This window comes from Oryctolagus cuniculus, chromosome 20 (assembly GCF_964237555.1).
Source record: "Oryctolagus cuniculus chromosome 20, mOryCun1.1, whole genome shotgun sequence".
NCBI lineage: Eukaryota > Metazoa > Chordata > Mammalia > Lagomorpha > Leporidae > Oryctolagus > Oryctolagus cuniculus.
In genome coordinates this window covers 20725260-20749302 of record NC_091451.1, presented here as the reverse complement: position 1 = coordinate 20749302, position 24043 = coordinate 20725260, and the positions used below count along the sequence as shown (strand labels likewise).

Here is a 24043-nt window from a genome sequence, read left to right as displayed (position 1 = left end):
AAAATAAGTAATGCTGCAATGAATATTTGTGTGCAAGTTTCTATGTGGACATACTTTTTTTTTTTTTTTTAATTTTTGACAGGCAGAGTGGACAGTGAGAGAGAGAGACAGAGAGAGAAAGGTCTTCCTTTGCCGTTGGTTCACCCTCCAATGGCCGCTGCTGCAGCCGGCGCACCGCGCTGATCCGATGGCAGGAGCCAGGATCCAGGTGCTTTTCCTGGTCTCCCATGGGGTGCAGGGCCCAAGCACCTGGGCCATCCTCCACTGCACTCCCTGGCCATAGCAGAGAGCTGGCCTGGAAGAGGGGCAACCGGGACAGAATCCGGCGCCCCAACCGGGACTAGAACCCGGTGTGCCGGCGCCGCAAGGTGGAGGATTAGCTTATTGAGCCACGGCGCCGGCTCAATACGTTTTTATTTCTCAAGGAGTAGAATTGCTGAGTCATTAGCCTGGGAGATTTTTAAGGGCCGAGGATGCCAGGAAGGACAAAAAAAAATTCTTCTGATGTTTGAAACATTTTCAAGTGAAAGCACCTTGACCTTAATTCCTACCTTTGCTGCCAGTATGTGTTTTACTTCTGAGGAGTGCTTGCCTAAGCTTCTGGTATCTCAGAGTTGAAGCCTTTATCTCTACATTTTTTCCCTTTCCTTGCCTTTGTGCCAGATAACAGATGCTGTTTTTTTTTTTTTTTTAAGATTTTATTTTATTTATTTATTTATTTATTTGAGAGGTAGAGTTCAGAGAGAGAAGAGGGAGAGACAGAGAAAGGTCTTCCATCCACTGGTTCACTCCCCAAACGGCCATAACAGCCAGAGCTGAGCTGATCCGAAGCCAGGAGCTTTTTCTGGGTCTCCCATGTGGGTTCAGGGACCCAAACACTACTGCTTTCCCAGGCCATAGCAGAGAGCTGAATCAGAAGAGGAGCAGCAGGGACACGAACTGGCACCCATATGGGATGCCAGCACTGCTGGTGGAGGCTTAGCCTACTACACCACGGCACTGGCTGTTTAAAACACAGCTCACTGTTTAGAAGTATAATTTCTGACTTTGGTCCTGCAGATATACTTTAATGTATCAAGATCCTATCTGCCCTGTGTTCACTTTCTGGCTTCCTTTTAAGGGTGTCCTTAAAATACTGGTCCGTTGGGTAACCACAGCAATGACTGGATCTTGAATACTTTTGAAGCCAAACCCTAGTGAGTTGGACCTTAAGATTTGTGTATCTTTCTTTGTCTAGTCCTCAATTTTGTTTTGTTTTGTTTTTTTTACTTCAAAAGAATTTTTATTTGACAAGTATAGACAGAGACAGAGGGAGACACAGAGAGAGCATGAGTGCACTCCCATCTGCTGATTCACTCCCCAAATGTCTGCAAAAGCCCCTGGCTGTGGCTGAAGCCAGAAACTGGGAATTCAATTCAGGTCTCTCATATTGCTGGCAGGTTCCCAGTCACTTCAGCCATCACCGTTGCCTTTCAGTCTGTATTAGCAGGAACCTCAGATCAGGAGCTAGAGCCAGGGATCAAAGCCACGCACTCCAGTGGTGAAAACAGACATTTTACCCGGGTTCTTAACCAGTAGGTGAAGAAATAATGCAGAGATCTGGTGTACCCTTTTCCTCAGCGTAACATCTTTGAACCAGACGATTGGCACTGGTACAGGGAAGATCCAGAACATTACCACTGGCAGAGTGATCCTTTGACAGCCTCACTCATTTCCCCTCGCCCACCCACCTAGTTCTTAATCCCTGGCCTCCCATTAATCTGTTCTCCATTTTTATAATTTTGTCATTTGAAGATATTATAGAAGTAGAATCATATAGTGTGTAACCTTTTGGGGTGTACATTTTTTTCACTCAGCATAATTTTCTGGAAACTCATCCAGACTGTTGAGTTTATTAATAGTTGGTGCCTTTTTATTGATGAGTAGTATTCCTCGGTCTAAGTGGACCACAGTGTGTTTATTCACCCTTTGAAGGATACCCAAATTGTTTACAGTTTTTGATTATGGTGAATAAAGCTGCTGTAAGCATTCATGTGCGGTTTCTGTGTCAATACGTTTTCATTTCTCTGATACAGATGCCGCGTGTGCAGTTTCAGAGATGAATGGCAGTTGCGTGCTTAGTTTTTTTTTTAAGGAAATTACCAAACTGTTTTTCCAGAGCTGCTGTAGCATTTTACATTTCCACCAGCAATGTAGGAATGATCCAGTGTCTCCACATCCTTGCCAACATTTAATATAGTCATGATTTTAAGTTTCAGCCATCTGAGTAGTGTGGAGTAGCATCTCATTATGGTTTTAAATTTGCATTTCCCAAATGGTTAATGATATTGAACATCTTTTCATGTGCTTGCCATCATCTGACCTCTTTGTGGAAATGTCTGTTCATGCCTTTTGCCCATTCTCTAATTAGATTTAAAAAATTTTTATTGTTGAGTTTTGATAGTTCTTTATAGGTTCTGTATACCAGTCTTTTGTCAAATATGTGGTTTGCAAATATTTTCTCCCAGTCTGTAGCTTCACTTTTCATCTTTATAACAAGCTTTCATAGAGCAAAATTTTTTAATTTTGATGGAAGTTCAGTTTATCCAGTTTTTCTTTTATGATCATGCTTTTAATGTCAAGAACTCTGGTCCCACATCATGAAGATTTATTCTTCTGTTTTTTCCTAAAAATTTTATAGCTTTATGTTTTGTATTTAAGGTCATGATGCACTTTCAGTTGTTTTTTTTTTTTTTGAATGTGAATCTTTTTTTTTTTTGACAGGCAGAGTGGACAGTGAGAGAGAGAGACAGAGAGAGAAAGGTCTTCCTTTGCCGTTGGTTCACCCTCCAATGGCCGCCGCTGCAGCCGGCGCACCGCGCTGATCCGATGGCAGGAGCCAGGATCCAGGTGCTTTTCCTGGTCTCCCATGGGGTGCAGGGCCCAAGCACCTGGGCCATCCTCCACTGCACTCCCTGGCCATAGCAGAGAGCTGGCCTGGAAGAGGGGCAACCGGGACAGAATCCGGCGCCCCGACCGGGACTAGAACCCGGTGTGCCGGCGCCGCAAGGTGGAGGATTAGCCTATTGAGCCACGGCGCCGGCTCGAATGTGAATCTTGATCCAAGGTTCTTTGCAGGTTTTTAGTTATACACAGGACTCCAGAAAGTTTTTGAGAATTGGAATTGAAAGATAGTTTCATAGCTGGCATTCAGCAGAGCAGTAAGGCGGCTGCATCCACGTTTGAGTGTGTGGGTTCAGTGCCCTGCTCTAGCTCCCAAGTCCAGCTTCCTGCTAATGTGGATCCCTGGAGGCAGCACTGATGGCTCAGGTTACTGGGTCTCGGCCACCCTTGTGGGAGATCCAGATTGAGTTCCCAGCTCCTGGCTTCAGCCACAGGCAGGCCATTGCAGGCATTTGGGGAGCAAACCAAATGAGGGTGGTGTGGGAAGGGAGTTCTTTTTCTCTCTCTCTCAAATAAATGGAGGTTTTTTTTTTTTTTTTTATGATATGCTGGGGCCTGTGCTATGGTATAGTAGGCTAAGCTTCCACCTGTGGCACCGGCATCCCATATGGGTGCTGGTTTGTGTCCCAGCTGCTCCTTTTCCTATCCAGCTCTCTGCTTATGGCCTGGGAAAACAATGAAAGATGGCCCAAGTGCCTGGGCCCCTGTGCTCACGTGGGAGACTTGGAAGAAACTCTTGGCTTTGGATCGGCTCAGCTTCTGCCATTGCAGCCATTTGGAGAGTGAACCAGTGGATGGAAGACCTTTTTCTCTGTCTTTACCTCTCTCTCTCTCTGTAACTCTGCCTCTCAAATAAACAAAAATAAAATAAAATCTTTCAAAAAAGGCGGCGGGGGGGTGGGTACCCTGTGACTGGCTTTGTGACTTACTGGGTAAAGCTGCTACCTACAATGCTGGCTTCTTGTCCCATATCAGTTCAAATCCCAGATGCTCTACTTCCAATCCAACTCTCTGCTAATGTGTCTGGGAGAGCAGCAAAGGATGGCCCAAGTATTTGAGCACTTGTGTCCACATGGGAGGCCTGGAAGAAGTTCCTGACTCGTGGCTTTTGACCAGCCAAGCTCCGGCTGTTGCGGCCATTTGGGGAGTGAACCAGTGGCTGGAGATCTCCCTCTTTTTCTCTGTCTCTCCCTCTCTCTCTGTAACTCTGCCTTTCAAATAAATAAATAAATCTTTTATTTTTAAAAAAGAAGCTTATTTTAGTACAAAGGATTTTGATATCCATGATATGATGGAAAATGCATTATGAAAAAAACTATGCATAGATTTTGAATTTTTTTTGCACAAAGGTAAACATCTCTTAATTCTACGTTTGCATGAACTTTGTGAAGTCCCCTGGTTTGATGTGTGGTTGTACCAACACCACTTGTAGAGAAGGCTGTCTTCTGTCCCTTGCACTATTTTTACACCTTTGTCAAAACTCAGTTGGGCATGTTTTCGAGGGTCTGTTTTCTGAGTTCTCAGTTCTGTTTCATTCATCTGTAGTTTCTCCACCACTATCGTGGAGATTGATAATATTTGTATTAAGTCTTAAAATTGGTGAACTGACTTTTCCCGCTTTCTTCTTCTTTTTTCAACATTGTTTCAGCTACTCTATTTTCTCTGCCTTTTCAGAGACATTTTTAGAATAATTTTGTCTAAATCTATAAATAATCTTGCTGGAACTTTAAAGAATTGTGTTAAGCCTGTGTGTCAATTTGGTGAAAATTGACTTAAAAAGAAAAAAAGATTTATTATTTATTTGAAAGTCCGAGAGAGAGGAATAGAGATCTTCCATCCTCTGGTTCACTCCCCAAATGGCCACAAAAGCCCAGGTAGGGCCAGGCCAAAACCAGGAGCCAGGAGCTTCTTCCAGGTCTCCCACATGGGTGCAGGGGCCCAAGGACTTGGGCCATCTTCTACTGCTTTCCCAGGCCATAGCAGAGAGCTGGGTCAGGAGTGGAGCAGTCAGGACCTGAACCAGCACCCATAAGGGATACCAGTTTTGTAGGTGGTGGCTTAACCTTATGCCACAACCCTGGCCCTGGAAATTCACATCTTTACTGTGTTGAATAGTTCTATTCATAAACATGATTTGTCCATCTATTTATTTAGAGTTTGTTGTCGTTGTTGTTTGCTTCATAAATGTTTTGTAGTTTTCAACAGATATGTTTGAGTTAGACTTATACCTGAATGTTTTGTATGTTTCTTTTGGGGTGTGTGAGTGACTGTTTTTCCCCAGCACTTTATTTATTTATTTATTTATTTATTTAGCTTTTTTAAAAGACTTATTTATTTGAAAGACAGAGTTACAGAGAGAGAGGTAGAGCCAGAGAAAGAAAGGTCTTCCATCTGCTGGTTCACTCCTCAAATGGCCGCAATGGCCAGAGCTGGGCCAACTCGAAGCCAGGAGCCAGGAGCTTCCTCCAGCTCTCCCACACAGGTGCAAGAGCCCAAGCACCAAGAGAGCTGGATTAGAAGTGGAGCAGCTGGGACTCGAACTAGCGCCCATATGGGATGCCTGCCCTACAGGCAGTGGCTTTACCTGCTATGCCACGGTGCAGGCCCCAGCACTTTATTTTTAAGGCCCACTTCACTCATTGGTTCCCAGTGGGGACTCTAGACACTGTATATCTCACTCTCAGTTCTGTTTTATCCAGATTTCTTTTCTTATTCTGTTTATTGCTTTCAGTGGTTAAGAATTTGTAAAAATAAGTGCCCAAAATTCATTTGAATTAATCTGTGTTTTCTTTCTTTCCCTTTCCCTTTATAGGAATTGGGAGTGGATCCAGCTCTGTAGACTCCCTAAGAAAATCTTTGTGTCCTAAAGAGTACCTCAGTAAATGTTAAATTCCAGTGTGTTTTTTCCAGGAACGGTGGTTCCTTCCAAGACCAAAATTGTGTGCCATTTTTCTACTCTCGTGTTGACCTGTGGGGAACCCCATACCCTTCAAATAGTGCCCCGAGATGAGTATGACAACCCTACCAACAATTCCACATGCCTTAGAGACGAGCACAATTACAGTCTGTCCATCCGTGAGGTAAGTAAACGCTTTCCCTTTTTCCTCTGTGTGTGGGAGACCAGGCGCCTCTCTCGTTCTCCGCCCTTCTATTCACTTCCATCTCTGGCTCCTTCTCCCTGACTCCTGTGCTGTCGTATCGTCATCTGGCAACACCTGTCTCATTAATAATTGTGAGACTTAGGTCAGACCGGAGGTGGGCAAGCGCTTTATGAAGTGTTTTGCAAATATGGAAAATTTCTTAAGTAATGCCTTGTTTTCTTCCTGTAGCTTGGCCCTCAAGAAGAAGAGAGTACTGATGTCTCATTTGAGAAGTCAGTGACATCCAACAGGCAGACTTGCCAGGTGTTCTTACGAATCACCCTTCATTCTCGTGGCTGTTTCCATGCCTGCATTTCATACCAGAATCAACCAATCAATAATGGTGAATTTGACATTATCGTCCTAAGTGGTGAGTTGAAAGAAATGATATGATTTAGTCTTGTTCTTGGCCACTTCTTTGCACGTCTGCTCTTTTGACTGGCCTCTCAGACATAGGTATTTGAACCACAGTCGGCATTTCCCATGGACCAAATGTAGGACTAGCAGTAACTTTTTCTCCCATGATTCCTACTTGAACCTTTATTTCCTATTGCACTTCAGAGAATGAGAAGAATATTGTTGAGCGCAATGTGTCCACTTCAGGAGTGAGCATTTACTTTGAGGCTTATCTGTACAATGCCGCCAACTGCACCAGCACACCATGGCACCTGCCACCCATGCATATGAGCTCTTCCCAGCGCCGGCCTTCCACTGCTGTTGAGGAAGAAGATGAAGACTCACCCTCTGAGTGCCACACCCCCGAGAAGGTGAAGAAGCCGAAGAAGGTGTACTGCTACGTGTCACCCAAGGTTGGAACGCTTATTCTGCTGTCATACCCCCTGCCTGGGCTGCATGCAATTGGTATTGGGTAATAGGAACCACAGTGTAACAGTCTGAGTATCAGAGGGCAAGATCGGTGACTTAGAGGATCTCTGGGATACGCAGACAGGCTGGTTAAGGTTGAGCAGAACATCGTGCCGCCTCTGCCACTGCAGATATTTGGTTTGGACTAGACCAGCTCTGTCTCCAGTCTATGAGTCCCGGTGCATTAAAGCTCCTGTGACATCCCACAGTTAATTGCTTCTGGGAAGAGTTTTCAAAGCATGGCTCTCAGAGTTATAAAAAAAATAAAAAATTACTTTAACCACTAGAAATTTCTCACTGATACAAAAATCACTGTTGGCCGTTTGTGCTGTGTGGAAACAGTTTGATCTTTCATTCTGTGATCTGTGAAAACCACTTTAATAAATGGATGTCACTTGTCAGGCTACAACATGGCAATAAAGAAATTTTGGCAGAGACAAGAAGGTGAAATTCCCAAGCCCCTGAGCTTAGAGGTGCTTTGTGTTAGAGTTTCTTTCTGATATTTGTATTTTCTTGTTCATTCAGTCCTCATAAAAATGAGAGTGTTCTGAAACACCTCATTATATCCTTTTAATCTCATAACCAAAACTCAGTTCTAATTCTGTTCGACTTCAGAACACTTTACCGGGCCTCATTCTTGATTTTAAAACCTAAACCTATCCTTAATTTGGGCCGGAGTTGGGGGTGGTGATGGGAGAAATGGGTGAGGTGAATAAATGAAACAGAATGGACTCTGGATTGATAATTGTTGAAATTGGTGATGGATTCATTATACTGTTTCCTCTCCTGTAGTATGTGTTTGAAATTTTCTATAGTGAAACATCTGTTTAAACTGCTTTGCATTAAGAAAACAGGTTTATTTGTAGATTAAAAATCTATTATGTTGCCTTTTCTTTCTTTGTAAATGGCTTAAGAAGACTTGCATATTCTTAAAGGAGTTAATTCTGTGAAATTTTCGTATGAGTCCTGTCCCCATTGCACTGGACTTCAGCCCCCTCAGCCCCCATTTCTTCCTTCCTCCACATCCCTTTGGTACCATTCAAATGGAGATAAGCACTGGGCTGTGGGTGTTCCCTGTCCACTGACTTGGAGGAAGTAATTCTGAGCAGCACCAGGCTGAGCAGGAGGTTTGATTGCATCCAAGTGAAATAGTCTCTACTCACAAAAAACCTGGTCTTCAATATTTAGAAATTGCACTGAGTAATAAGATTATAAAATGTGTCTGCGAGGACTTGCATGGCCTTCCTAAAGGTAGAGTTGATGTATTTATTTGATGTTAGTGCTAACTAAATTATCCTTTTTGTCTCTGCTGTTTTAGCTATAATGCACAAAGAAAACCTTTTACTTCTCATTCACTTCATTTTCTGTATGTCGACCCTCCAGCAATTCTCAGTGAAGGAGTTCTACCTGAAAATCATTCCCTGGCGCCTTTACACCTTCCGAGTGTGCCCAGGAACAAAAGTAAGTTGGCCCTCAGACCTAGCTCAGGCCCTGCAGGCTTTCTGCTCTGCAGTATTTCCACCTTTTCCTGTTCCCAGAAGGCCTTGTGGTAGGGCTTGTGGTGTTTCTGGATGTTCTCATTGCAAACACAGGATTCCTTGCTAAATTACAGGCTGTTACTTCCTCACTAAATGGCATGAAGAACGTGTAAGTCTTAGAAGGACTTGGGCCTACAGAAACAGGAATTGGTAGCAATGCAGAATGCTTTAACAATTATCTTTGTCTTGGCCGGCGCCGTGGCTCACTAGGCTAATCCTCCACCTAGCGGCACCGGCACACCGGGTTCTAGTCCCGGTCGGGAGGCCGGATTCTGTCCCGGTTGCCCCTCTTCCAGGCCAGCTCTCTGCTGTGGCCCGGGAAGGCAGTGGAGGATGGCCCAAGTGCTTGGGCCCTGCACCCCATGGAAGACTAGGAGAAGCACCTGGCTCCTGCCTTCGAATCAGCGGGGTGTGCCGGCCACAGTGCGCCAACCGTGGCGGCCATTGGAGGGTGAACCAACGGCAAAGGAAGACCTTTCTCTCTGTCCCTCTCTCTCACTATCCACTCTGCTGTCAAAAAAAAAAAAAAAAAAAAAAAATTATCTTTGTCTCCAAGACTGTATCCACAAAGAGGGTCCCAGCTTGGTCTCCCCGGGTGCTGAAGCTACCTCTTGAGATGCAGTGTTTACTCACTTTCCTCCATCCAGTTTGGAGTAGTTATTTCTTGATATTTTGTATATCCTTAACAGCTTTCGCCTATCTTATGTTTTATGTTGTGCATCTGTAGTGTTGCCTGTGATCCTTTCCAAATGTGGTCTCTACAACTTAAATAATTTGAAATAAAATTTGAATTATAGAGCACTGAGGTGAAAAGATGTATTCCTGGTACTTGGGGGAAACAGCTTGACTCGCTTTTGTTGGTTGGAGGAGTTTTTGCTGGAATTGAAGGTTTCCTAGGGTTGCTTTTTTCCCCCCACTAGTTTTCATACCTTGGCCCCGACCCTGTCCACAAGCTCCTCACACTGGTGGTGGATGATGGCATTCAGCCTCCTGTGGAGCTCAGCTGTAAGGAGAGAAACATCCTGGCAGCCACTTTCATCCGCTCCCTCCATAAGAACATAGGTAAGGTTGGGCTGGGATTCTGATGGACAGGACTGCCAGCCTAGCTCCCCTGGGGGCCTGGGACTGTGGAGGTGGGGTTCCACAGAGGTCTTGTAGTGACTGTGCCCTTGCTGGGCCTTGCTGCTCCTCAGGAGGCTCTGAGACCTTTCAGGACAAGGTGAACTTCTTCCAGCGAGAGCTGCGGCAGGTCCACATGAAAAGACCACATTCCAAGGTCACCCTGAAGGTCAGCAGACACGCCTTGCTGGAATCGGTGCGTAAAATGTCCTGTCTGGCAGCAGATGCCAATGTTTTCCAACTAAAAACTTCATTTGTCTTTGGTTGTATCTGTAAGTTTTCTTTTCTTATGAAACCTGAATTTCCCTCTTTACATATGCCTGTAAATGGCCATTCTTCTCTGCGAATGACTGGGGCAGGATGTTGGAGGTGTGTTATTGGGGGGGACTAGCTTTCCAGTCTGCACTGGACTCGTTCCTGAACATTCTCTTGGAACTCCTGTGTAGGGAGGTGTAAGTTGTGGTTCCAAAATAAAGTTCTTGTTATTCAGTCCCTGGGATAGAAAAGCTCTTATTGGATTAAAGGGAAGTGAGTTTTGTTGTTCCTTGGGGCTGATGGAAAAGGAACACCTGATATGTGTCTGTCTCCACCGCACAGACGCTGGCATAGTTCTGACATTCCCTGAGCGTGAGGAGGCTTGGTCCCTGTCCAGAAAGTATTTGTGATGTTTGGCTCTGGTAGGTGTGACTGGAAACCTTTTTTCTCAGCCACATTCTCTCGTGTGGCATAGCTCCCTGTCTGAACTTTGCCTTGTGGATAAAGGTGTCTAGTGGCTTTGTTGAAAACCAGGATACCAGGGGCCAGCATTGTGGCATAGCAGGTTAAGCCTCTGCCTGTGATGCTGCCATCCAATATGGGTACCGTTTCAAGAGCCGGCTGCTCCATATTTCATCCAGCTCCCTGCTAATGTGCCTTGGAAAGGAGCAAAAGATGGCCCAGGTGCTTGGGCCCCTGCGCCCCTGTGGGAGCCCTGGAAGAAGTTCCCAGCTCCTGGCTTTGGCCTGGTACACACAGTCCCTGGGGAGTGAACCAGCAGATGAAAGACCTCTCTCTGTAACTCTCTTTCAGAATAAATAAATATTTTTTAAAAAGAGATGTATTGGTTTATTTCAAAGCCAAAATGAGAGGGAGGGAGGGAGGGAGAGAGGGGGGGAGGGAGGGACAAAGGGAGAGAGAGAGATCTTTTATCCACTTGTTCACTCCCCAGATGGCTACAATAGCTGTGACTGGGCCAGGCCAGCAGGAACCTAGAGCTCCATTTGGGTCTCCCACGTGGGTGGCAGGGGCCCACGCACTTGGGCCATCTTCTGCTGCTTTCCACATGCCTTAACAGGGAGCTAGATCAGAAATGGAACAGCCAGGACTCAAACCCGCACCCATATGGGATGCTAGCATACAGGCGGCAGCTCAACCTAATGCACCATGACACCAACCCAGTATGTGCATTTTGAACGTGAGATGGTACTACACTTCTTATGAGTAATGTGTTTCCACCAAGTAGTAGAGGTTTGCTCAGCAGACAGCGGCAGTGCTGTTGTGGTTTCGTCTGTAACACCCAAGGAATGCCCGCCAGTGTTCTGATGGTTTCCTTTCTTTCACTGTTTTCTAGTCTCTGAAAGCCACTCGGAACTTCTCCATTTCAGATTGGAGCAAGAACTTTGAAGTGGTTTTCCAGGATGAAGAAGGTTAGTTTTGAAATTTCATATTCTTTTTAAACTCTGGTCCCTGTTTCCACCCTCTTTCATACTGTGTCTCTACAAAACAGCAAAAGCAACCCCCTCCTCACAACTCTCTTAAAAAAATCTCCCTGTTTTCAAGGGAGAAAGAAACCATGAGTCAAGAAAAAACCGGGGTAGTGTTTACCAGCCACGTGGCCTGGTGGAGACGGCAGTGCACAGAGACTGGACAGGAGGGCTCTAAGCATTTGGCTCAGAAGGGCAGAGTGACCTTTGCAGAACAAAGAAAAACGGCTGTTTCCTGGGATCTCTGATCTCCTGTGTTTCCAGGCCTGGAGGCATTTGCTTAGTGATCAGAATCCCTTTAATCCCACAAAGAGGCTTGGAATTTCCAAAAACGTTCACTGTTTCATTGAGTTGCAGTGGTGAAGCAAAGGCAGTGGAATGGGTGGAATGAGGACAGTATTGGATGATAACTACCAGACAAAAGTGATGAGAAAATAGGCCAGAGTCACTTTTTATTTTCGTTATACTTTTCAGCTCTGGACTGGGGAGGTCCTCGCCGGGAATGGTTTGAACTGATCTGCAAAGCACTGTTTGATACCACCAATCAGCTCTTCACCCGATTCAGTGACAACAACCAAGCATTAGTGAGTCTGTGACTGCCCCACAGCGGGTGAAAAGTGTGGACTATATTATAGTGGATATATCAATAAGGTTTGAAGGTGGGAAACTGCTCAGGGAGTCTGACACCCCAAGTTCTTACAGTGTGGGCCAGTCTAGTTGCATCCCTCTGTCTTGGACTCACTATTTCTTCTCTAAAATAAGAGAAAATACAGTAAGGTCAATGTTTGACTAGAGAGCAGCAGTGCAGTGGCCACTCTGTTGATTTTTATTGTAATAATTAAGCCACTTCCTCAAAATGTGCCTGAAGCCAATGATTTCTGCACTACATCTTTGACTAGGTAGAAGTCAGGAGTGGAGAAGGTCTTTATCTGAAAGAAGTTCTAGTTTAGGGAAAAGGCATCACATCCATGCTCAGCCGGGGACCACAAACTTCATACAGGATTTCTTCAACTTCTGAGTCCATCTTCACCCTTTATCCACTGGTCCCTATGAAGTACTCAATGGTGGCTGCCTATAGGCTAACATCATTTGGATGGGCCTTTTGATCCTCACATTGAAATTTTTGTTCCCTTAGCTTAGAGTTAAGGATGGAGGATCTTTCCAGAACTGGAGTTGAAGATAAGTGGCCCAGAGCCTTTCAGTGTCTTTCTTTTTGACAGGTTCATCCCAACCCTAATCGCCCTGCTCATCTGCGCCTGAAGATGTATGAATTTGCAGGGCGGCTGGTTGGCAAGTGTCTCTATGAGTCCTCTCTCGGAGGAGCCTACAAGCAGTTGGTCCGAGCCCGCTTCACCCGTTCTTTCTTGGCGCAAATCATAGGACTGCGTATGCATTACAAGGTAACATCTCAGATGTGCATTTCCTCCTAAGGTCCCCGGCTGTTAACTCTGTAATCTCTCCCCTTGAGCTGATTACTCTTAAGGTTAAAGGGATAAGTGATTCTACACAGTTAAAAAGTTTCATTTCTGGGCAAGGGCAGTCACTCATGTTCTGTTCTGTATCTTTCTACCCTCTCAGTACTTTGAAACAGATGACCCAGAATTCTACAAATCCAAAGTCTGCTTTATCCTCAACAATGATATGAGTGAGATGGAGCTGGTCTTTGCAGAAGAGAAATATAACAAATCAGGTCAATTGGATAAGGTGAGAAGGAGGACCAAAGCCTGTGGGTCCCGTGTTCCCCAGCTTCCTTCCAATGGAAATGTGGTATATTTTTTATATATTTTTTTTTATTTGACAGGTAGAGATATAGATAGTGAGAGAGACAGAAAGAAAGGTCTTCCTTCCATTGGTTCACCCCCCAAATGGCCGCTACGGCCGGCACTGCGCTGATCCGAAGCCAGGAACCATGTGCTTCTTCCTGGTCTCCCATGCGGTTGCAGGAGCCCAAGCTCCTGGGCCATCCTCCACTGCCCTCCCAGCCACAGCAGAGAGCTGGACTGGAAGAGGAGCAACCGGGACTAGAACCCGGCGCCCATGTGGGATGCTGGTGCCGCAGGCGGAGGATTAACCAAGTGAGCCACCACGCCAGCCCCAATGTGGTATATTTGTCTTGTTTATTAAGTACACTGGAAGGTGGCAAGTGTGCCAAAATAACTGAATTCCCATCTTATCCTATTTTACTTAATTATTTTATTTTTTAATATCTTTATCTATTTGAAAGGCAGAGAAGAATATCAGTTTTCCACCTGCTGGTTCACTCCCCCAAATACCTACTATAGCTAGGGCTGGGCCAGGCTGAAGCCAGGAGCCAAGAACTCAATCTGGGTCTCCCACATGGGTGGCAGGGACCCACGTACTTGAGCCATCACCTACTGTCTCCTAGGGTCTGTTTGCCGAAAGTTAGATTAGAAGTGGAACCAGGAATCTAACCCAGACCTTGTTCTATGATATGGTATGTGGATGTCCCAATCTGACTTAACCTCTATACCAAATGCTCGGCCCTTTTTAAATTAATTTAGTAACTGCATTTGGCTAGTGACTGCCATACTGGACAGTGTAACTGTAGGGCCTTGCATTCTGGTCTTTTATGAACTGAGTCGGGGCAAACACATGTGCTTATCCAGCCTGCTGTTTCTTCATCCCAATTGGATAAGAACTGAGTGATAATGAAGCAGCACTGCACAAGGAAGACTTGGAAGGGTGGCAGTGGCAACGCAGCAGCTTCCTGTGTGTTTTAAAACCATATTAGAAAGTATTGGTCAGAAGTTTCTGTGAGGCAAATGTGCTTCTGTTTACATTGTGGGGTAAATAACATCAGAAGATAATGATGAAAGTAGAGTCGCAGGAATACATAAACATACTAAAAACAAGAGAGCAATGATTGAGGACGTGTGACCATTGGTACTGCTCTGCTGAAAATCAGATATCCTTCTGAAAATTGTGGGTGTCCCAACCTCTGCCTTTGTGCACGTGGGGTCAGAGCCCGTCTTCCTGCCCCAGCACAGCAAGTAGTGCCAGTAGAATACTGGTCCAAGGGAGTGCTCGTTTTCACTGGGTTCAATATGAATCCTAAATGTGAATTGACTTCTTGGGCTACTAGAGGGAAATGCTTACATGAGAGAAATATCCAGAATTATGCCCATAGAAATATCCAGAATTATGCATAGGAACAGGAAGAAAGTCACATTTTGAATCCATTGAGAAGCCCTGCTATGGAGGAACATGCTGTTCCTGTTATGTTTTCATGATTTTAAAATCTGATTTTGTAATTTAATGGCGGCCTTCATTCACCTTTGGAGACAACCTTGGTCCCTATACGCATTTTTTCCAGTGTGGTAGTTTTATACTGCTTCAGGGATTCCTCAGAATTCCCTTAGGAATGGTCTGTTAGAAGATGCTGATTCTATTTGAGAGTCTGCAGCTTTTCAGCATTTTCTTTGCAGAGAGGAACATAAGGGGCCCAAATGGCTAGGTGACTAGCAGCAGGGCGGGGATTACAGTTCAGGATCTCCAAGTTTCTTTTTCTTTTTTTTTTTTTTTTTTGACAGGCAGAGTGGACAGTGAGAGAGAGAGAGAGACAGAGAGAAAGGTCTTCCTTTGCCGTTGGTTCACCCTCCAATGGCCGCTGAAGCCTGCACGCTGCGGCTGGCGCACCTTGCTGATCCGATGGCAGGAGCCAGGTACTTCTCCTGGTCTCCCATGGGGTGCAGGGCCCAAGCACTTGGGCCATCCTCCACTGCACTCCCTGGCCACAGCAGAGAGCTGGCCTGGAAGAGGGGCAACCGGGATAGAATCCGGCTCCCCGACCGGGACTAGAACCCAGTGTGCCGGCGCCGCAAGGCGGAGGATTAGCCTAGTGAGCCGCGGCGCCAGCCTAAGATCTCCAAGTTTCAAATCATGGCTGCTTTCCACTCACTCACATTGCAGATAGAACAATGTGCATGATCAACTGTCCAGTCTTGGAATTCCTAAGGCATAAGAAGACTTCTTTGTTACTTATCTGGCTTTGTTTATTCTCAGTTGGTTTAGAGATGAGATCAGTAGAGGTCTGGATTATAAAGTATCTTCCCGTAGGTCTGGATTATAAAGTATCTTCCCGTTGCACCTCCACTGGTTAACTGTGTCTGTGAAGACTTCATCCAGATCCCCACTTCAGGGATAGGAGCTGGTGGAGGCCGGTGTTGTGGTGCAGCATATAAAAAGTTGCCACTTGTGATGCCAGTATCCCATATGAGCTCCAATTCAAGTCCTGGCTGCTCCACTTTGGATCCAGCTCCCTGCTAATGTGCCTGGGAGTGCAGCGGACGATCATCCTGGTGCTTGGGCCCCTGCCATCCGTGTGGGAGACCTGAGTAGAGTTCCAGGCTCCTGGCTTCAGCCTGGCCCAGCCCTTGTAACCCACGTGGGAGACCCAGATGCAGTTCCTGGCTCCTGGCTTTGGTCTGAGGCAGTCCCAGCCATTGTGGCCATTTAGGGAATGAACTAGCAGGTGGAAGACCTCTTTCTGTGTCTCTCCATCTCTCTCTCTAACTCTGGCTTTCAAATTAATAAATGAATCATTATATATTAAGAAAAGAAATAGAAGTTAGTGGAATACAGCAATAGTGGCAGGAACCCTGAAGTGCAGGAACTAAGTGAAACCATGTGTGTCAATCAGATGAATGTCTAGCAAGGACTTTTTTTTTTTTTTTCAAGATTTCTTTATTTGGGGCTGGTGCTGTGGCGTAGTAGGCTAAACCTCTACCTGCAGTGCCTACATCCTATATGGGCACTGGTTCTAGTCCCAGCTACTCTTCTTCTGATCCAGCTCTCTGGTATGGCCTGGGAAAGCAGTGGAGGATGGCTCTGGTACTTGGGCCTCTACACCAGCATGGGAGATCCAGAGGAAGCTCCTGGTTAAATTTGAGAAGCAGAGTCACAGACAGAGAGGGAGAGACAGAGAGATAGGTCTCGCATCTGCTGGTTCACTCCCCAAATGGCTGTAATGGCTGGAGCTGGGCCAATCCGAAGCCAGGAGCCAGTAGCTTCCTCTAAGTCTCCATGCTGGTCAGGGACCCAAGCACTTGGGCCAGGTTCCACTGCTTTCCCAGGCCATCAGCAGGGAGCTGGATTGGAATTGGAACAGCTGGGACTCAAACTGATGCCCACATGGGATGCTGGTGCCACAGATGGAGGCTTAGCCTGGTATGCCACAGTGCCAGTCCCAGCAGGAACTTTTAACAGACACTGACAGATTCACTAATGCTGGGTTTGTGAATGTACCAAGCAGGTGTCAACTTAGAAACTTCATCCACGACCCCTCCTTGTCTCTTTGCCTCCTATTTCAGGTAGTAGAACTCATGACAGGTGGAGCTCAAACGCCAGTTACCAACGCGAATAAAATCTTCTATTTAAATTTGCTGGCTCAGTACCGGCTGGCCAGTCAAGTGAAAGAGGAAGTGGAACATTTCCTAAAAGGTGGGATCCTATCTACTCTTGTATGTGTCTACATCCATGTTGTGAGAATGGCTTTAACTGGCTGCTTTGTTTCAGGCCTCAACGAGTTGGTCCCTGAAAACCTGTTGGCTATCTTTGATGAGAATGAACTGGAGGTAAGTGCTGTGCCTGTTGTCGGTGCTGTGTTTTAGTGCACACCCCACCCCCAGAGCCAGCCGGTTGTCTTTCCTGTCATGAGATGCCACAGGAAAGCTCCTAATGCAAACGTTAGCTTCACCTTGTCATTCTTGCCATTCATTGACCCTTTCTTTAGCTTTTTACATTTAGAAAGTAGAAAATAGCTAATTATTTATGAAGATAAGTACTGTTCACTTAGTCATTAAGTATTATGGATAGCTATTGAGTTGTAAAGAATGTTGGTGTTGGGCACAGCCTTCCTGGATTCGTGAGTGCCTCCTGTGTGCTGTGCCTGCCCAGGCACTGAGGAGGTGGACAGTTTAGCCCTCGTGGAGCTAGCGAGGAGACAAATCACAAAATGTGGCCATATTGCAAAGTTTTAGGTCACAGCACTGTATATATTTACATATTGGTAGTAAATATATTCTTTTTTCAGATCCAGCAACAACAAAAGATGGTAAATACCCTTATTCTGTAATTATCAAAACTGGAGTCCATGTCAGATGTGGGCAGAAAATGCAGTTTGTTTTTACCTGCTGCTCACAGATGACGCAAAAGGCGCAAGTTGCTAGTTTAAAGCTCTCATAGCTTTTGTGAGGAGTGTGTTTTGCAAATTGTAGGGGAATAGTAGTTTTATATATAGGGGAAAAGTAGTTTCAGGTAGTCTTGAACCAGTCTCAGTAACTGAACTGGCTTCAAGAACAAGAATCAAACTGTTGTATACCTTCAGATATGAAATCCAAACAAAATGAATTCTCCACATCTCAGTCTAGTTGTTTCATTTTTAGATTTTAAGCAGCTTTATCGAGCTATAATTGCATACTGTCTCCAGAGTTTCTGATAGCCTGTCACGTAGCACTGTTAGTTTTGGGACTGAGGAATGGCTACTTGCTGATTTTGTTGTATTGTGGAGCAGAGCATTTGTACCAGTTTGCAGTAGTGAGTGGAAAGGAAGGAAGGACACAGTCTCTGACAGTTGTTCCACATCCTGCTCTAGGTTACGCATTGGCCTAGCAAGTTCTTCTTGAAGGAACCAAGACTCCTGAGGCATCCTTTGGGCTTTTCTTGTCTCTTGATTAGGACACATCATTCTTTATAGCCACTGGACAAGTCTGCTAAGTAACACGCTGGATCCTGAACCAAGTTTGGACATCAACAAGATGTCCAGGGCTCTGATGTCATTAATGTTCTCATGTTTTGGCATGCTTTTAAATTTATCTGATCAAGTAGGGGCAGAGCTAAGGGAAGGTGGTAAAAGTTCAATTCACAGATGAAGGAAGGATCCTGGAGAAAAGTAAAGGCCATCTGACAAATTCATAAACAGGACTGGGGTCTTCATTAGAGGGAACAGCTGGCCTTTTCTCCCCAGGCCAAGTTCAGAGCAGACTGCCCAGTAAATGCCTGGTTCTTTATTTGTCCTTTGTTTGAGTTAAAAAGAATCCTTAGTAGCAGTGCTTAGTTAGGGGTGCTCATCAGAGAAACCTGGGAATCTTTTCCAAGCTGCACAAGCTCATAACGGGTCCCTAGAGATTCTGATTCACTAGGTCTGGCATTGATAGGGCCACACGCATCTCTACTTGCATATTTTTATAAGGCTGTTTGATTATTTTCCTCCACACTGGCTTGGAATCATTGGTGTATTATAATTGATTTTCCTAAAGAGAGATTTTGCATTTTTCATATTAACATAGGTAATTTTGACCCTGTAGTGGGGTTTTGTCCCTCTGACTGTCCTCGTAACACCTGACCTTCTTCTCCAGCTGCTGATGTGTGGGACTGGAGACATCAGCGTGTCTGACTTCAAAGCCCATGCAGTGGTTGTGGGCGGCTCCTGGCATTTCAGGGAAAAGGTGAGCGGCCTTAGCTTCTTTCAGCTGGATTTATGCCAAGTTACAAGGAAGACGGTCAGAAGAAAAAGTCCAAGAGGACTCAAAGCAGTAGACATGTTGGCTGAGAACAAACGATGCGTGTGGGAAATACCAGTGGTTGTCCAGGCAGAGGAGAGCCCTGTTTCTTGGGGCTGTCATGCCGAGTGCCATGGGAGCAGGAAGTTGGACATGCAGAGAACGAGAGCCGATTGATGAGTGACGACTCTCCTGACCACAGGGCCTTGCGAACGCCTGGAGAGGGGTCAGCCCTCAACCTTCCTCCCCATGTCCGTGCAGGGCTGTACCTGCACTTCAGGGTGTCTGCTTCCTCTCCTGGGGGTCAGATATTAGGCAGCTGGGATTGGTGTGTGACTCTGACCCTGTGCTCTCCCTCCAGGTCATGAGGTGGTTTTGGACTGTGGTGTCCAGTCTGACCCAGGAGGAGTTGGCTCGGCTCCTTCAGTTCACAACAGGCTCCTCTCAGCTACCACCTGGGGGCTTCGCTGCACTCTGCCCCTCATTTCAGATCATCGCTGCTCCGACCCATAGCACGCTACCCACCGCACACACATGGTGGGTGTCTGGCCGCCCAGTGCATGCCCTTGCCAGTGTTCCTGGTGGTGTGAGTGAATCACTTCTCTGCTTGCCTTTTCAGCTTTAACCAGCTGTGCCTCCCGACGTATGACTCGTATGAAGAGGTGCACAGGATGCTGCAGCTGGCCATCAGCGAGGGCTGCGAGGGCTTCGGCATGCTCTGACTGCTCTGCCGCCCCCGCTCCGCTCCCACGCCCCCACGGCGCATGTTGCAGACTGCAGAACCGCGGACTCTGACACACACAACCATCAGCAAGAAGATGCCGCATGCTCCCCTGTGTCTGGAGTATTGTGTCACCTCCAAGGCTTGTTCTGACCTCGGCCCCTCCCTGCCCAAACCCACCGCAGGCCACTGTGGCATGGTACAGAGGCTGAGCTCCTCAGTCAGCCACGAGAAGAGGACCGTGCTGCTCTCATTTCATTTGGTCCTTCGAAGGTCTCAGGAGCTGGGACTGCCGCAGTAGCCGTGAGACGTGGACGGGCTCAGCTCTGTGAGGAAGCTGGTGTGCAGAGAGCCTTAAGTCCCCGCCTTGCCCCAGCTCCCTCTGCTGATGCTCCTCGGAGGTGTCCTTTTGGCCCTCACGACTTGACCAGACTAGTACTTGAGTCTCGTGGCTGGGAGAAGCCCAGATGGGAAGTGGCCCGTGTGAGCAATCTGGGTTAGACCCCCTGCACCATGGCAGGCACAGCCCATGGCACTGGACCGCTGCTAATGAGGACAGATGGTACAACATGATCTGTTCTTATGGTGTCACAACTGGAAAGGCACTTTCCCTGCAGGCATTTCTGGAAATGATCATTAATCCATAAAGGAGAACTCTCTAAGCTTTTTCTTGAAATTGAGCCAGTGAGAAAAAGTCAGAGTGAAGGCTAACTGTGTTGAGGCTCCAGTGCTGAGAGTGGTTCTTGCTTTGGGTTAGGGGCTTGTCTAGGCACACGGCTGCTAGAGGACTGCTTTTCCCTGAGTTTGTTCTTTGCACTGAGGTGTGGCTGAACCTGGCCACTGACCTCTGAGTCAGTCTGCTAAGAGCTGGGGTGTCTTTGGGCTTCTACTGAAGAAAATCTTGTAGCCAAGGATTGGCACAGTAAGAGTAGCATGCCCGCAATCCCTGGTTCTCTCTGCCTGGAGCACTGAGCAAGGAACAATGCCCGTGGGTCCCTGGGGTCAGGACACTGGGGACAGAGAGGAGAAGGGTTAGACAGTAAAAGCTTCGCTGTTCCTTGTGCCTCCCTTCGCTCCCTCCGTTACCGAGAAGGGGAGTGAGGGAGGGAGAGAACTATATTAAGTTCACTGTTGCTTGATGATGGAAGAGAACCTGCTGCTGTCTCATGGAAAATGACAACATCCTTGCTCATGATACTGTTTGAAAACAATTTCAACACTCAGAATCTCATCACCTTCCCTAACTTCTGTTAAGAAGGCTTTGCCGCAAGCTCCCATTCCCTGTGGGACATCAGCCCTGGGAATATTACAAGCCATCTTGATTGCCAAAACCAGCAAACACAGAGTCCGGAGGCAGGCAGGACTGTGGCAGTGCCTCGGCCTCCTCGAAGCATGTCTGAGCCCTCCTGGATCAGGGCCGTGAGGAACAAGCCCCTCGGAGTGCTGCGGCTCCTGCCTGACCTCTCTCCTGCACAGTGGTCGTCTGTCCTGTCCTGTCCTGGCGTGGGTGCTGACCTTACTTGTTCTTGGGGCCCAGGATCCAGCATCACAGCTCTACACCCCAGGATCCTCCATGCCACATGGTCACTGCTTTCCTCAGGGACCAGGACAAGGTGCTGCTGCTTGGCCAAATTTTTCCCATGGGATATGTACAGGAAAGTTTAATCCTCGCCGTGGGAAACATGACGCTGCCCCTCGGGCCCAGAGAGGGCGTCCCAGCTAGGGGCACGTGGGCTGGTTCTGCTGTTTTTGGCCATCATTTCTCTCTTGGATCCTGCATTCTCCCTTCCAGCGGCTCTCCAGAGACTGATGCTGGAGATGGAGTTGATTTTCTTGGCTAGATCTGTCACTTGAAGGCCTAGTCATAGCACTTCTCACAGCATCCTCGGCACCACTGCAGCCCACCTGGGCAGCTGCATCCCGTGGTGATCCTGAGACACCAGGGTCTTTGTTTAATGAAACCCTTTGGTACTGGTGTGACTTTCTGTTCTTCCAGTTCGTGGTCTCCCTCCCCTCACCCTCTCCTTTGTCCCTATCCCAACCCCCATTCCCCTCCCCCCAATTCAAAATATCTTTGCTGTTTTTGGCCTTTCCTTTTACCATTTTTTTTTCCCCTAATTCTGCTTTGGTACTAGCCAGTGTGAAGAAAAGGTACAATATGTTAGAAGGCATGGGGGTGTTATTTCTTGGGCAGTGTTCATGTTTCTTATTTTGGCCAGTTCTTTAATTTATGTCCTTGTGGCCCAGGTACTTTGTGTGTGTCGGGGAAGTTGGGGCTGCCCTCCCAGCCTTTTAGTGTCTTAGAAGGAGACCAGGCATCAGGTGAGCACCAAGGGGAATGTTGGCATGTTTTCAGAAACCCAGCAGAGACCAAGCCCGGCTGCAATTCATCAGGCCAGGTGCAAGGGCCAGATGGTTACAGCTGACGATGTAAATATTTTGTACAGTAAGTAAATAAATGTCTAAAAGAACTTCAGAGCCAGTGTCTGCTGTTAAGTGGAAATTCAGGACTTAAACTGAAGATGGGGAAGGAAAAGAGTTAGCTATGTTTTTGAACTTCTCCAGTAATTTCTCTGAAATCGGGAGTGGTTGGCTCCAAGTGGACGGAAACCTCGGCCTTTCTGTGGAGCTTGCCCTTTCACCTTTCCCCGAGCGCTCAAGGGCCAGGCAGGCCCACTGCCCTCAGTCTGCCTGGCAGCCATCGAGTGGGACATGCACTTGTGCTCCGCTCCCAGAGAAGAAACCAGTTTGGCAAGAGCTGAGGGTGTGTGTGCTCATAAATATTCTCTTATCACACGAGAAGTTCAGTATAAAAATTGGGAAATAAGAAAATGTCCAAAGGAAGTCAGTCACCTCCCTTCCAAAAGTACCACTGTTAACACTTGACCTTCGTGGAATCCCACAAAACCTGCCCAACAAACCCCTGCCCTCCTGCAGGAGCTCTAGTGATGGCAAACAAAATACCGCTGCTAAAAAGTCCGGGTGGCAGATGTGCCAGCACAGCCGGAGGTGAGCCTGGCAGAGAGAAGCAGGCCTCTGACTGGGGCCTAGAAGTCCACGGACTCTGGCTTTCTACCGGAAGTGATCATGGTGAGGCTCTGGTTCTCACTCTGGGTAATCAGAGTCTCCCTTGGAATTTTTTAAAAGCAGATTGTTAGTCCCACCCCTCCTGACCTACTGAATTGGAATTTTAGGTTGAAAACTCCATTTTGAAAGAACATGCATTCTACTCTCACCCCCTCACGCTCCTGAGTGACATGAGAAGTCTTAAAAAGGAAAACAGAGGTCCATCCTTGTGTGTGGGTATTTACAGCCCTGCATCTTTTGTCCTTGCTGCTCTTGGGGTTTGGAGTGAGTCGCTGTGTCCACCGTTGAGCAGTTTCAGCTCTATCATGACTCTCGGGACTGCTCGGAGCATTCCTGAATTGACACCGTAAAAACTGGCTCCAGCCTCTTGTGCTGTCACCCCCGAGCCGTGGCAGGCAGGGCTCTCAGCTTCTGTGCAGCCACTGGTAGGCCACAGTGGAGGTCCTCCTCAAGTGGCTTGAATCAGCATTTCTTACCTCTCCTTTGGCTTCGTTTAGGTCCTCAAGCATAACGGACTGCTCCAGATAGCCTGTCGTTTGTACAAAAAAGATAACACGAGTCCAAGCATGTCTCACTTAGAAGCAATTATAGAGCCGGCTCCGCGGCTCACTAGGCTAATCCTCCGCCTTGCGGCGCCGGCACACCGGGTTCTAGTCCCAGTCGGGGCGCCGGATTCTGTCCCGGTTGCCCCTCTTCCAGTCCAGCTCTCTGCTGTGGCCAGGGAGTGCAGTGGAGGATGGCCCAGGTGCTTGGGCCCTGCACCCCATGGGAGACCAGGAAAAGCACCTGGCTCCTGCCATCGGATCAGCGCGGTGCGCCGGCGCAGCGCGCTGGCCGCGACGGCCATTGGAGGGTGAACCAACGGCAAAAGGAAGACCTTTCTCTCTGTCTCTCTCTCTCACTGTCCACTCTGCCTGTCAAAAAAAAAAAAAAAAAAAAAAAGCAATTATAAAGGACACAGGTGTGACTACCATTCAAGGAAGAAATCAGATAGCACGTCCTGCAGAGCAGACACCCGTTCCTGTAGAGGTAAGCTTTATCCTGACTTCAGTGATTCTTTCAACAATCCCCTTTTCATTTTTTGTTATTATTATTTTTGACAGGCAGAGTGGACAGTGAGAGACAGAGAGAAAGGTCTTCCTTTTACCATTGGTTCACCTTCCAGTGGCCGCTGCGGCCGGCGCACCACGCTGATCCGAAGCCAGGAGTCAGGTGCTTCCTCCTGGTCTCCCATGGGGTGCAGGGCCCAAGCACTTGGGCCATCCTCCACTGCACTCCCTGGCCACAGCAGAGAGCTGGCCTGGAAGAGGGGCAACCGGGACAGAATCCGGTGCCCTGACCGGGACTAGAACCCGGTGTGCCAGCGCTG

General features: G+C 47.1%; 1 protein-coding gene across 9 annotated transcripts in view; it reads left to right on the top strand.

Annotated features, from left to right (window-relative positions):
• The window catches only part of AREL1 (apoptosis resistant E3 ubiquitin protein ligase 1), a 58120-nt gene extending 36057 nt beyond the window's left edge, over positions 1-22063 (top strand). For 6 of the 9 annotated variants that reach the window (XM_070065271.1, XM_008272047.4, XM_070065272.1 and 3 more), the window contains 15 exons: positions 5854-6023; positions 6273-6453; positions 6645-6892; positions 8331-8408; positions 9406-9547; positions 9679-9800; positions 11214-11289; positions 11821-11930; positions 12567-12746; positions 12925-13050; positions 16677-16806; positions 16882-16940; positions 18723-18812; positions 19228-19403; positions 19486-22063. In XM_070065271.1, coding sequence (XP_069921372.1) covers positions 5854-6023; positions 6273-6453; positions 6645-6892; positions 8331-8408; positions 9406-9547; positions 9679-9800; positions 11214-11289; positions 11821-11930; positions 12567-12746; positions 12925-13050; positions 16677-16806; positions 16882-16940; positions 18723-18812; positions 19228-19403; positions 19486-19588 — 1991 coding nt within the window. In that variant the 3' untranslated portion in view covers positions 19589-22063. Of the gene's footprint in view, positions 1-5755; positions 6024-6272; positions 6454-6644; positions 6893-8330; positions 8409-9405; positions 9548-9678; positions 9801-11213; positions 11290-11820; positions 11931-12566; positions 12747-12924; positions 13051-16676; positions 16807-16881; positions 16941-18722; positions 18813-19227; positions 19404-19485 lie in introns of all 9 variants that reach the window. The other 3 variants (XM_070065274.1, XM_070065273.1, XM_051826236.2) reach the window with 1 other exon arrangement.
• Positions 22064-24043: the final 1980 nt, after the last annotated feature.